Source organism: Megalobrama amblycephala, linkage group LG1 (assembly GCF_018812025.1).
Source record: "Megalobrama amblycephala isolate DHTTF-2021 linkage group LG1, ASM1881202v1, whole genome shotgun sequence".
Lineage (NCBI taxonomy): Eukaryota > Metazoa > Chordata > Actinopteri > Cypriniformes > Xenocyprididae > Megalobrama > Megalobrama amblycephala.
The window spans coordinates 6177341-6191227 of record NC_063044.1 but is presented as its reverse complement, the minus strand read 5'-3'; the positions used below and the strand labels follow the sequence as shown (position 1 = coordinate 6191227).

The following is a 13887-nucleotide window of genomic DNA, read 5'->3' as shown; positions in this document are numbered from 1 at the left end:
CCACAAAAATATTAAGCAGCACAACTGTTTTCAACATTGATCATAATTATAAATGTATAATATTATCAATATTAATTCCTATAAAGATAAGAATTGTTTCTTGAGCAGCAAATCAGCATATTAGGATGATTTCTGAATGATCATGTGACACTGAAGACTGCAGTAATGTTAAACTTTGAGATCACAAAAATAAATTAAATTGTAAAATTTATTACAATAGAAAAGTTATTTTAATTTTCAATAATATTTCACTGTTACTTTTTTTTTTTTTAAATCAAATAAATGCCTTGGTGAGCATGAGACTGAAAAATATTTCAGAGCACCAAACTTTTGAATGGTACAGTAATGCCTGGCTCACACTACAGGAGTTTTAGGCCGATTTATGCCCGATTTTCCCCTCCCGCGAATCGGAGAAAAAATCTTGTCCACGACCTCGATCGGTTCCGATGTTCGGCGCAGATTATCTGGTAATGTGAGACTTTTACAGATAAAATCTTGCACCTCCCGATCTGATCTCACACAAATCGGGCTCACCCCGATCATATCAAACATGTTTGATATTTATCGGGATGAGCAAGATTGTAATAACATCAGTACTGTCACAATAGCCAATAGGAAACAAGTATACGACGCGACGGAAGTGACAGACATTTCGAAATGGCGACCGCGAAACCAAGATCAAGGAATCTACAATGTATAAGTTGACACTATCGCTTTTGAACTAGGCAGGCAATATTATAACGGTAAACATTCTAGCACACTACGATAGTAATAAAAGGTCAATTTTACCTCCATTTCTCGCTGAAGAACTGACAATCCACGTTGAGCCCGTCTCCTCAACCATTTTTTTCATGTTTCAGTATCCATTTTGTTTACATCCGCTTTCGATCTGCTGCGTAGATCACATGACGCGCTTCCTCTGGCAGATAATCTTAATAACATTTTGTAGTGTGTGATGCTCCGCGAATTTCAAATCTTGTAGTGTGAGCATGTTTAAGATTTGAGGGAAGAAAATCTGCAAAGATTCTCCTGAAGTGTGTGCTGCAACCAGATTTTACAATCGGATAGGATTTTAAAACTCCTGTAGTGTGAGCCAGGCATAAGTCGTGACAATATAGATTTCATCCTTTTATAGATATTCACTGTCTCTCAATATTATACCGACTTTGTATTATTGAATTTATTTGTTGAAAGTTTAAACTGATTAATTTCGCTAACTCTAATACTATTTTTGTTAGTGAAGTTCAAATCAGAGACACTATTAAAAATCTCTTAAAGGGATAGTTGACCCAAAAATGAAAATTCTGTCATCTACTCATCCTCATGTTTTCCTGTATAAATATACCTTATATAAGCAGATCTCGCCCCCCCATCGAATACCATAGTATTTTTTTTGTTTGTTTGTTTGTTTTTCCCTACTATGGTAGTCAATGGGGGTGAGATCTTCCAATTCTTCCAAATATCTTCCTTTGTGTTTAGAAGAACAAAGACATTCATACAATTTTGGAACAACTTGAGGGGGACTAAATGATGACAGTTTTCTTTTTTGGGTGAACTATCCCTTTAATGCTCTTCATTTCTCTAGTTTCACAATCTTTTGTTGTCTAATGAAACAGTCTTTAGTAAACCAACTAAATGTAATTCATGTTGTTCATTAGGATGAAGACGTTAAACCTCCACAAGTGAAGGAGCAGCCAGAGTCTGTAGAACCTAAACAGGAACCGATGGAGACGGAGGAGAAGAAACCAGAGACAAAGACCGAGCCGAAAGAGGAGGAAGTGTCCAGTGCCAACAGCACTGCACCATCCAGTCAATCCGCCCAGTCTCGCAAGAAAAGTAAAACTTAGTTCTGTAAACATTGAAACTACGTTCAGTAATATCTGTAATTTGATTTAATCATGATGATTTGTTACAGTTTTCAAACCTGAGGAGCTCAGACAGGCGTTGATGCCGACCTTAGAAGCGCTGTATCGTCAAGACCCGGAGTCCTTGCCCTTCCGCCAGCCGGTGGACCCAAATCTGCTGGGCATCCCGGTAAATCCCATACACCTAATGATATGGATATCTCCTTCAAAAAGATCTAGAAGTATTAGACAATCACCATGTGTTTGATCTTGTTTCTTCAGGACTACTTTGACATTGTAAAGAACCCAATTGACCTTTCCACCATCAAGAGGAAGTTGGACACCGGGCAGTACCAGGAGCCCTGGCAGTATGTTGACGACATCTGGCTGATGTTCAACAATGCCTGGCTCTACAACCGCAAAACTTCTCGAGTGTACAAGTACTGCTCGAAGTTGGCCTGAGGTGTTCGAGCAGGAGATTGACCCGGTCATGCAGGGTCTGGGGTACTGCTGTGGGCGCAAGGTGAGAACGGCAGCTTCTCCTTTCACAAAAGGGAGTGGTTTACTTTAGAGCTGCAACAACTAATCGGTGATCAACATAATCAACAACGAATTTGATTATCGATTAGTCACATCTACGCACTGTGGTTGTAAACCATCCGCCAGCCACGTCACTTTACAGTAGTGAATAAACACATTTCTCTGTGGACAAAACGCATAAGGAAAATAGCGGAGGATACAGAGTGAGCTGCTGTGGGAAAGGTACATGATCCAAGTTATCCAAAATATGAGAATGCTTTATATTTATAAGCGCTTCAAACTAAAGCATAAGCGTTTACTGCGGCTTGCTCTGTCGTGCTTTGACAGATGTGTGTGCTGTTTAATTCTTGTTTTGAGATGCGTTTTCCTCAGCGCAAAACTTTTTACGGTTATATCCTTGTCTGTAAATGTTAGAAAGTCCAAACAAACGGAGCACAGTAGAACAGGAGGGCAGTTATTCTAAAATATTTTTTGTTAGAAATGAAGTGTAGGTTTCTACATAAATTCTGCCTGTAACACAAGTAATCATATTTATGAGAGCAGTAACTATGAAGGGACTATTGTGTGTGTGTGTGTGTGTGTGTGTGTGTGTTCCTCATACCTCGTACACGTGAACCTTTTGTTTATCCTTTTAACTTCTGCTTTAAAATGGTAAGCAATCAGTTGTTGTTGTTTTTTAATTAGAATGTAATATTTGTATTTTAACACTTTTTTGCACATAATGTATATAGCGTAGCCTACATGGATACATTCAGCCTTTATATTGCACATTTTTTAGAGGACAACATTGGGCCGGACGTGGAATAACATTAAAGTCATGGATTAAAATTAATTCATTTTTAATAAAATATATACATTTTTAATATTTAATTTTTAGATTTTTCATCCGATTAATTAGTTATTTTTCCCAATTAATCGATTAATCTGATAAAATCTAAAAAATTAAATAATACAATTTTATGTTTAATTACAAATTAATTAGTATTATCAAGATAATTGTTAATTGCAGCCCTAACTTGCTTATAGGTGAAGTGTAAACAAACTTGAACTCTATAATGAACCTGTTAAGCATCTTAAGACGTTCTGAGTGCATTTTATTGTTATTGTTAACTAAAACTGTAACACTTTAAAATAAGGTTACATTTGTTAAGATTAATACACTTTTAAAATAAAAAGATGTCTGTAACATTACTTCATACGCTGACCTAATTTGATCAAACAATTAAGAGCGATAGTATATTTAACTAACTTGACAAAGGTTAATAAATTCTGTAAAACACATATTACTCATTTTTAGTTCATGTTATCTAATTCATTAATGTTAACAAACGAGACCTTAAGTATTTACAGAAACTGAAATCAATGACAATAGCGCATAAAATTAAAACTGAAAAATATAAAAATATGCTAATTTAAATAATGTATAAATAATGCTACAATATCAGTGGTTGCACTTCACAGAATTGCTTTCTCTGTCTCCACAGTACGAGTTTTCACCTCAGACGCTTTGCTGCTATGGCAAACAGCTCTGCACTATCTCCAGAGACGGCACATATTATAGCTACCAAAACAGGTAACCAATGGCATGATCAATGGTGTGAGAAATGAGAAGGTGATGAACGAGTTTCCAAATGGGACTGTGATGCACTGAGATCAGGCTTGTGGTGTTTAGTGCTCAGTTGACTCCATGTTGTTTGCACCTAATAAACAGAGTCATAAAAGCAAGTTCAAAGTTTAGGCGTCTTGTTCAAAGGTGCAGTTGTAATACTTTGATCAGTCGTCGTTAGTTTTTCTTATTCTTTCAGTTTACAAGCCTGGATCTTTCACCCACTAGTTTTTGTGTAAATCCTAAAAACTTTGTCACTTGTCATAATATTAAAGGGGTGGTTGATTATGATTTCACTTTTTTAACTTTAGTTAGTGTGTAATGTTGCTGTTTGAGCATAAAGAATTCTGCAAAGTTACGACGCTCAAAGTTCAAAGCAAAGAGAGATATTTTCTTTTATAGAAATCGCTTTTTAAGTACTACAACAAACTGGTAGGGACTATAATGAGCTTCTTCCTGCATTGGTGACATCACTAACCCTAAAATTTACATAAACCCTGAGCCCGAGAACACTCAACAAAGGGGTGAGGCCATGTTGGGCTGCTTTAGAGAAGAGGAAGAGTTATAGTAGAGCGTTGTTACCATGCCATCATTTTATGCCGGACTGCTTCACAAACGAGGGTCAATTCAATGCTGGATTTGCACAAAATATTAACATGACGGCACATGCTAGTCTATAAGTTGAATCAACTCCACAGAAACTACATAAATTTATCCAATAACCGTTTCGAAACCATCCAGTTTCATTCTAAGAGTTGTAACTTCTTCCTGAGTCTCTCCATCAGTGTCGACTCAATTCAGTGAACAATGTAGGGCTGAACACTGTTACTGACAATCCTCATTTTGTCTGCGTGAGATTCTCCAGCTTTATTGTTGTTGAGCAACTGAAGCGTGAGCTGTTAAAGCTCATTTGCATTTAAAGGGACACACAAAAAAAGTTGTGTTTTTGCTCACACCCAAATAGGGACAGATTTAACAAGCTATAATAAATGATCTGTGGGGTATTTTGAGCTGAAACTTCAGACACATTCAAGGGACACCAGAGACTTATATTACGTCTTGTAAAAGGGGCATTATAGGTCCCCTTTAAGAAGTAGAATGCCTGGAAATGCTCTAGTGCATCACTTTTCCATGTTTGTCCTCTCCATCACGTTGTTTTGTTTCACTCGTTTTTCTGTTTCATGCTTGTAATTTGTACTTAAGACCTGTGGTCAATCAGAAAAAGCATGTAGCTACTCTATAGTGCATGAAAAGACATACCATCCTGTCACTATCCATCATTTTTTGATTTAACGTTCATTCGTGAGTTTGAATGCTAACCTGTGCTCTGCCTCGACCTGTCTGCTGTGTGTCGACCCCACGTTCTCCGCTCTTGTGCTGTGCTGCTCTCCGTGTGCCGGTTTGCCTGTGCTCTTGTGTGCTGTGGCTCCAGTTCACCCAAATATGGCCTTGTTGCCGACAGGTATCACTTCTGCGAGAAGTGCTTCAACGAGATCCAGGGCGACAGTGTCACCCTGGGAGACGACCCAGCGCAGCCGCAGACGTATGTATCTTCTGTCGCCCAGAAAGCTTTGAGGTTTTGCTTCTATTAAATCGCACAAATATTTCTAAACAATGAACTGTACGTCTGTAAAGATGCGATGTAGAATGTATCTTGCGTCTCTCTGCAGCATGATATCAAAGGAGCAGTTTGAGAAGAAGAAAAATGACATGTTGGACCCTGAGCCGTAAGTCTCGTCATTTTTAATGCTTTATTTTGTGTGTGTTGTTTTAGACTATGCCGAGGATTGCATCTTTATGCAACAATATGTATTCTAATGCATATGCATATCGAATGCAAATAAAGTGTGACGAATGAACCAGAAGCACAATCAACTATGATTTGCCTTCAGTCTTACTTTGAGTAGATTGCGTTACGATTAGGGCTGCACGATAAATCACAACTAACATGAAATCATGCTTAAACCGATTTGGCTTAGTGCGATTATGAAATCGGCTGCAAACAACTTTCCAAACATATGAAGGATTTATGAACCTCTTGTCCAACAAAAGAAAACATTAAAAATATTGTTTTTACTCAACTCAATTCATAACATCAGTTGTGTTTGAAAACATCCTTCTGTGAGATGATGTGGCTTCTTACACAGAATAAGGCACACAACGTATTATTTCATAGTATTCTATATTAGTATATTATTACTATATCTATATTTATTAGTCATGTTTAATCAATCAAAGCGCTTCAATCTTCTGTTTATTCAGCTACAGCTATAGTATGAAGCCCATAAAGATTTCCGGGAATTACATGCATTATCTTCTTCTGGGCGTATTTGGAGTTTCTGCGTGAGCGCCCTCTGGCTTTCAGTTGGAGCAGCATTTACTACTGATCACAGAGCCGTGCTTCACTGAGAAGCTGCGCATAAAAAATAAAACGCAGCCTTTGCCAAATCGCATGTGGTTTAATTTTGATTAATTGTGCAGCCCTAATTAAAATATAAAATAATTTCCAAGTTGAATGCCACTTCCTGAAATAAAAGTAACATCATTTGTCAGCAACGTTGCAGAAGATATAATTTTTGCACAAAGCATTTGGATAGTAATTAAAAAGTGGTAGGCGGTCTATTGTGTAAAGTCACTTGAAATGGTAACATTTTACAATAAGCTTTTCATTTGTAACATGAAGTGACAATGAATGACAGCATTTCTTAATGTTAATCTCCACATTTACTAATGCATTTTTAATATCAAAGTTGTATCTGCTAACATAAAGATAAAATAAAACTTTATCTCCAAGGAAGGTTAACGCTGTTTATTAATGTGAATATTTTTATAATCTAACATTAACCAAGCCTAATAAATGCTGTAAAAATACATTGTTCATTGTTAAAGCATTAGTGAATATTAACAAATTAGACCTTATTCTAAAGTGTAATAATTCACGCTTGTCAGACTTGTTTTTAACACCTTCCTCTGTCTAACAGCTTTGTTGAATGTAAAGACTGTGGCCGGAAGATGCATCAAATCTGTGCACTGCATTATGACGTCATCTGGCCATCAGGGTGAGCATCTTATCCGCCTGTTCTCCTGAAGTTTAGCATGTCATGACGTGATCTCTACAGCTGTTGTTTGTCTCTCGCTCCTATAACAGTTTCATCTGTGACAACTGCCTGAAGAAGTCAGGGAAAACAAGAAAGGAAAACAAGTTCTCGGCTAAAAGTGAGTGCTCTTGAAGCGTTTTCCTGCCTGCCTTTGTCACCGCCTGTTGCAGTGTGAAGTAACTCTGCGTTTTTCTGATCAGGGTTACAGACCACGAGGCTGGGATCGTACATCGAGGACCGAGTGAACAAGTACTTGAAAAGACAGAATCACCCCGAGGCCGGAGAGGTGTTTGTGCGGGTGGTCGCCAGCTCTGATAAGACCGTGGAGGTCAAACCTGGGATGAAATCCAGGTAACGTCACTGAAAAATAAATATGAATCCAGTATTTGACTCAATCAAAATGTATTCAGAAATAAATTGGTTTGATTTTGATTTCATGCTGTACCTGAATAGGAGCTAATTTTGCGTCACACAATTTCTCTGCAGGTTTGTTGACTCAGGGGAGATGTGCGAAAGCTTTCCCTACAGAACCAAAGCACTTTTTGCATTTGAGGAGATCGATGGAGTGGATGTGTGTTTCTTTGGCATGCACGTCCAGGAATATGGATCTGAATGCCCTTTTCCTAACACCAGGTATTATGCAAATACCGATCTGTCAGAAAAAAAATAATGAATTGTGTCTTGAACAGGCAGAATTGACTGATTCTTTTGTTTTTCCTCCTTTTTCCAGACGGGTATACATATCATATCTTGACAGTATTCACTTCTTCAAGCCTAGGCTGCTAAGAACTGCAGTTTACCATGAAATCCTCATTGGATATTTGGAGTATGTTAAGAAACTTGGGTAAGTTGTACCACCTTGTTTAAGTTAAACATGCTTCTTTTAAAGATATGTGTAATGTTTTTTGGTGTTACAATACATGCTTTCTCCAATCTCAGCTTAAAATGACAAGTCCACTCTAAATAAGCCATTCGTTCCAGGAAATTTGAGTTCTAAAGTGAACTAATCCTTTAATACTTTTGCAATTTTTTTTTCTTTTTTATTCTGTATTAGTGTTCATATTTTATGCACTAATGAGATTGATTTTCCCACCTACAGTTATGTGACTGGTCATATCTGGGCCTGCCCACCTAGTGAAGGCGATGACTACATCTTCCACTGTCACCCTCCTGATCAGAAGATTCCCAAGCCTAAAAGACTCCAGGAGTGGTACCGCAAAATGCTGGACAAAGCATTTGCAGAAAGAATCATTCATGACTATAAGGTATGCCAATGCATTTGTCAGTTTTTTTTGGCAGTGTTCATTCATAATGATAATGGGTTAACATCATACCATCACAGAAATGACTCACAAAATGTCTCGCTTGCGTTATGCAGGACATATTTAAGCAGGCCACAGAAGACCGGCTTACAAGTGCCTACGAGCTGCCCTATTTCGAAGGTGATTTTTGGCCCAATGTTCTGGAGGAAAGCATCAAGGAGCTGGAACAGGAGGAGGAGGAAAGGAAAAAGGAGGAGAATACAGCCTCCTCTGAGACAACAGAGGTTAGTCAGAGTGCCAAATGGTGTGAATGAGTATTTAGTGCAGTCTGTAGCCATTTTTTCAAATGTCTTGCATTTCCGCAGGGAACCCAAGCTGACAGCAAGAACGCCAAAAAGAAGAACAACAAAAAGACCAACAAAAACAAGAGCAGCGTCAGCCGCGCCAACAAAAAGAAGCCTGGGATGCCGAATGTAGCTAACGATCTGTCCCAGAAGCTATATGCAACAATGGAGAAGCACAAAGAGGTTGGACTAGACTCATTGAGTCAATTTTTTACCTGAATACCATCTTTCACTCAGAATTTACAAATGTGCCAAGTGCTGACCAGATTGCCTCTTACTTCGTAAAATCCAGGTCTTCTTCGTGATCCACCTGCATGCTGGTCCTGTGATCAACACCCTGCCTCCGATCATGGACCCTGACCCGCCGCTGGCCTGCGATCTGATGGACGGCCGTGATGCCTTCCTGACACTGGCCAGGGACAAGCACTGGGAGTTCAGTTCCCTGCGCCGCTGCAAATGGAGCAGTATGTGCATGCTGGTGGAGCTACACAATCAGGGAGCAGACCGATTTGTGTACACCTGCAATGAATGCAAGCACCACGTAGAGACACGCTGGCATTGCACCGTTTGCGAGGTCAGTCTCCTCTTTGTGGCTTTGACAGAGCATTTGGGTTACTGTTGCTATTGTTTGCTATTCAACAGGTAGTGTTTAAAATAGGGCTGCCCTCGACTTAAAGATTTTTCTGGTCGTCTAGTAGTCATTAATTTTAAGAGATTAGTTGACTAATTGCACGTTTATTAACAAACCATATAAATCATGATAAAGAGCCTTTAATGCCTACATAGTCTAATCAGTGTTCAAGCTCATGCATAAAGCTTACCAAAGTGCACCAGCAGAAGTAATGATTATTTATGCATCGAGGGAAAACGGCAAGGAGACTGCTTTAACATTTTAATAATTAATTGATAAACTAGTGTGTTCTGTATTTTCGGTTGCAGTGGTCAAGTTGACGATGCTGTCTTGTCATCTCCGCAGTAGTGGACATGCCTATATGCACATTTCATATGGATTACGTAACCTGAGAATATTTGAATATCACACCTTGTTTGCTTTCATTATTTTACAAAAGCACACAAATAAAAGTAGACTCTTTACAGATTCAAAAGATGTATTACTCTTATCTGTATGACCAAAAATGTGCAAGTGATCGCACCAGGGCCTCCATATTAGCTGTAATGCTGTAAGCATGCTACCATTCAGCTTTTGCACTCCACACAAACACTTGAATAGCCCACATTTTTCTAGGTTAACGTTAAAGCGAGCGGCCATGTAAAGTTGCTACTACTTGCATGTTTCAGGTGATAAGACATATTTGAGTTTGATGAATGATAGGCGAGCGTTTGGATGTGCTGCCCAATGTACTGTAGTTACCACATAGAGCTGTTAAGGTTCTGTCGGACACAAACTGCATGACTTCGCTACTTCCTGTGGATTTTTTCCCCATGGCTAATAAAATTTTGGTTGACTAAGCCTTTTCTTGTCGACTATAAGGGGCAGCCTTAGTTTTAAAACTAGACAACAGAAATGAGAGGAAACTAGCAGGTTGCAGGTTCAAACCTCGCAAGGAGCGAACCTTGCGCTAGGACAACTGTGCCTGTAACTATAAATATAACGCCAATATCCAGTCGTGAAACAGTGAATTAATATTCTATACTATGATTATCCTGAAAACAATATCAATTCTTCTTCTGATTTATTTCAGGACTTTGATCTATGCATTAACTGCTACAACTCCAAGGGCCATGAACACCAAATGGTGAAGTGGGGTTTGGGCCTGGATGACGACAGCAACAACCAGGGCGGCGAGGCCAACAAGAGCCCACAGGAGAGTCGGCGCCTCAGCATCCAGCGCTGCATTCAGTCGCTGGTGCACGCCTGCCAGTGCCGCAACGCCAACTGTTCCCTGCCATCATGTCAGAAGATGAAGAGAGTGGTGCAACATACTAAGGGCTGCAAGCGCAAGACCAACGGAGGCTGCCCTGTTTGCAAGCAACTCATCGCATTGTGCTGCTACCATGCCAAGCACTGCCAGGAGAACAAGTGCCCCGTGCCCTTCTGTCTCAATATCAAGCACAAGCTGCGACAGCAGCAGATTCAGCAGCGACTGCAGCAGGCACAGATGATGCGGCGGCGTATGGCACTCATGCAGGGCAGAGGAATGCCTCCGAGTCTGCCCTCCCCAACTACCTCAGGAGGTCCGGGGACGCCCAACTCTCAGCAGCTGCAGCAGCAGCAGCAGCAGCCTAATACCCCTCAGGCCTCGCAGCCGTTACCCAACCAGCCCCAACAGACGCATCCGAATGTGGCTGCGATGGTGCAAGCCTTCCCCAACCAACCCCCAACACCAGGGCCCCAGGGTAAACCAGGGCCACAGTCCTCGCCTCTGCCCCAGCAGCAGTCCCCCCTGCCCATGCCGCCTCAACAGCAGCCGCAGCCCTCTCCGCAGCAGCAGCAGGCTTTGAAAGTTGCGAAACAAATAGAGATGATGACCAAAGTTAAGCAGCAGCAACAACAACAACAACAACAACAACAGCAACAACAACAGCAGCAGCAAGACTATAGAATGAATATAAATGGCATGCCAATGAACCAACCTGGCATGATGAATCCCATGCAGATGATGGGCCCTCGTGGTCCTCGGATGGTCCAGAACATGCAACCTGGTCAGTGGGCACCTGGGATGCAAGGATCCATGCAGAATCCACAGGCACCACCAACGCAGCAAGTGCCGCAGCAGCAAATGGCCATGGCTCCGCAGCAGTCTCAGGTAGCGCAGACGCCCCAACAGGCGCAGATGATGCAGCGCGCCATGATGCAGCAGCAGCAACAACAGCAGCCACGGCAAATGCAGGCCGTCATGCCTCCCCAACAGCAGCCGCAACCACAGGCCCCTCAGCAGCAAGGCATGCAGCAACGAGGTGTGGCCAGCAGCATTGCTCCAGGAGCGCTGCAGGACCTACTGCGCACGTTAAAATCACCAAGTTCCCCTCAGCAGCAGCAGCAGGTCCTCAACATCCTCAAGTCGAACCCGCATCTCATGGCCGCGTTCATAAAACAGCGGACGGCGAAATACCAAGCCAGCCAACCGCAGCAGCAGCAGAACCCGCAGGCAATGCTTGCGGGTCAGCCAGGAATGCAGAACATGCCTGCAATGCAAGCCGGCCCCGTGCAGAGACCCGTCATGCCCCCTCAGCAGCCGCAGCCTGCCGCAAACCAGGCCATGGCTGCCCTCGGTTCCCAGGGACAGATGATGAATGCTGCGCACAACGGAAACCAGCAGCTGTTCCGCCGGCAGCTAATGCGTCAGATGCAGCAGCAGCAGCAACAACAACAGGGAGCAATCCCGCAAGGACAAGGGAGATTCCCGCAGCCTCAAGGTGCAGCAAGTTACTCGCAAATCCGCATGCAGCAACAGATGGCCATGCAGGGCGGCGGCGGGCCCATGGGCCAGATGGCGCCCATGGCTCAGATGGGCCAACCTGGCATGGGTATGGACGCCCAGCAGCAGAATCTGCTGCAACAGCGCATGCTGCAGCAGCAGCAACAACAGCAGCAGCAGCAAATGCTGAAGCAGCAAATGGGCTCGCCGGCACAGGCCGCATCCATGAGTCCCCAACCCCACATGCTCGCAGGACAGCCGCAGGGTGCTCACCTGCCCGGACAGGCCATGGCCAACGCGCTGGGCAACCAAGTGAGGTCGCCTGCCCCCGTGCAATCGCCCCGTCCCCCCTCCCAACAGCCGCCACATTCCAGCCCGTCCCCCCGCATGCAGCCCCAGCCCTCGCCCCTACACCCTAGCCTGGCGGGACCCATGCCGGGACCCATGGACCAGGCTCACCTGTGCACACCTGAACAGAGTGCAATGCTTCCGCAGCTGAACACGCCAAACCGCGGAGGGCTGAGCAATGACTTGAGTATGGACACCACGGGAGACACGTTAGAGAAGTTCGTTGAGGGGTTGTAGCATTAAGAGACGTTCTTTTGAGGAGAGAAAGAGGTGTGTTTTGTACGCAAGAAATTAAAGACGACAAAATGATAGACTGTAATAGGTTTACACAACCAATGGACTGCTTTTTCTTCCTTATTGGAGGGATTGAAATTACTGTTTAAAGAGCAGAATCACAAAGGGGTTTTTGTTCCTGGGAGGGGTTGTCCGGACGAAATTCAGTCCTGGTCTGAGGAGTTACATTTTTAATTGTTTTGTTTTTGTTGTTTTTCCGGGGAGGGGGTTATTTTGAGCTTATGGACTTTTTAAATGGAATTTCTCAAGGCAAAATATTTGATTTTATTATTGAAGACTTTCATTTTTGTATGTTTGCAAACTTTTTTTTTTTGTTGTTGTGAGTGTGTGTGCGTGTTTAGGGACTGTAAGATAATTGGTGTGGAATTAGGATCGATCCTCATTCCTGTCTGATACGTATTCACATTTACCAGGTTTGGAAAAGGACACGCAGCCCTTTTTCTCTCCAAACTGTGGAGTTTGTACAGAGGACCTGTATTCATTTGTACAGAAAGGAGCTTGGCTACTGCACACACACCAACACGAACACAACACGCGAGCAAATTGTGAAAGTTGCTCTTATTTTTCAAGGTGCCCAAATGCGTTTATTTATTGGCCTGGATTCAGTAGTTGTCTCTTAAGATGTAGGAAGATGTTCCTGTTTTCTCGTTGGATCTCTGAAACATCGATGATGTCCCCTCCGTCTCGCGTATGAGGCCGGAGCTTCGTCTGACTGCTGATTTGTTCAAAGAGTTCTTCAGTCAACCTCTTGTTTTTTTTTCTCCTCATGAAACTTGAATTGAAGGTGAACGATTCTTTAATGTAAATCATGCAGCTTGATGACATACTGTAAATAAAAGGAAAAAAGATTGAGATCGCTGTATAAACTGGTTAAGATCTTGTTTCGTACTTATATACCATATTGTTAAATAAACTGTGTGCAACAGACATAATGCTTCTGATGACTTCGTTCTAAGTGTTCTTGGAATTCTAATTTCTAATTCTATGCCCAAATATTTATTTTGCACCAAACTCTGTTTTTTTTTTACAATACAACCAGTGCAATTAACCAATTTCAAACAATTAGTGGACCAGAACTAAATGTAAAAATTGTAAAAATAATTTAGCTTTTTCTGTTTTGTTTTTGTTATTGTGAAATGCATGGATGTTTCTCTGGATTCATTTTTTTTTT

General features: G+C 41.8%; 1 protein-coding gene across 1 annotated transcript in view; it reads left to right on the top strand.

The window, feature by feature from the left end:
- Nucleotides 1–13643, top strand: part of crebbpb (CREB binding protein b) — a 50534-nt gene extending 36891 nt beyond the window's left edge. Inside the window, 17 exon segments of the mRNA XM_048181122.1 lie at nucleotides 1659–1836; nucleotides 1916–2034; nucleotides 2127–2303; nucleotides 2305–2367; nucleotides 3869–3957; nucleotides 5453–5566; nucleotides 5661–5717; nucleotides 6972–7049; nucleotides 7139–7206; nucleotides 7289–7439; nucleotides 7575–7721; nucleotides 7819–7932; nucleotides 8188–8353; nucleotides 8467–8634; nucleotides 8716–8877; nucleotides 8987–9268; nucleotides 10398–13643. Coding sequence (XP_048037079.1) covers nucleotides 1659–1836; nucleotides 1916–2034; nucleotides 2127–2303; nucleotides 2305–2367; nucleotides 3869–3957; nucleotides 5453–5566; nucleotides 5661–5717; nucleotides 6972–7049; nucleotides 7139–7206; nucleotides 7289–7439; nucleotides 7575–7721; nucleotides 7819–7932; nucleotides 8188–8353; nucleotides 8467–8634; nucleotides 8716–8877; nucleotides 8987–9268; nucleotides 10398–12659 — 4395 coding nt within the window. The 3' untranslated portion in view covers nucleotides 12660–13643.
- Nucleotides 13644–13887: the final 244 nt, after the last annotated feature.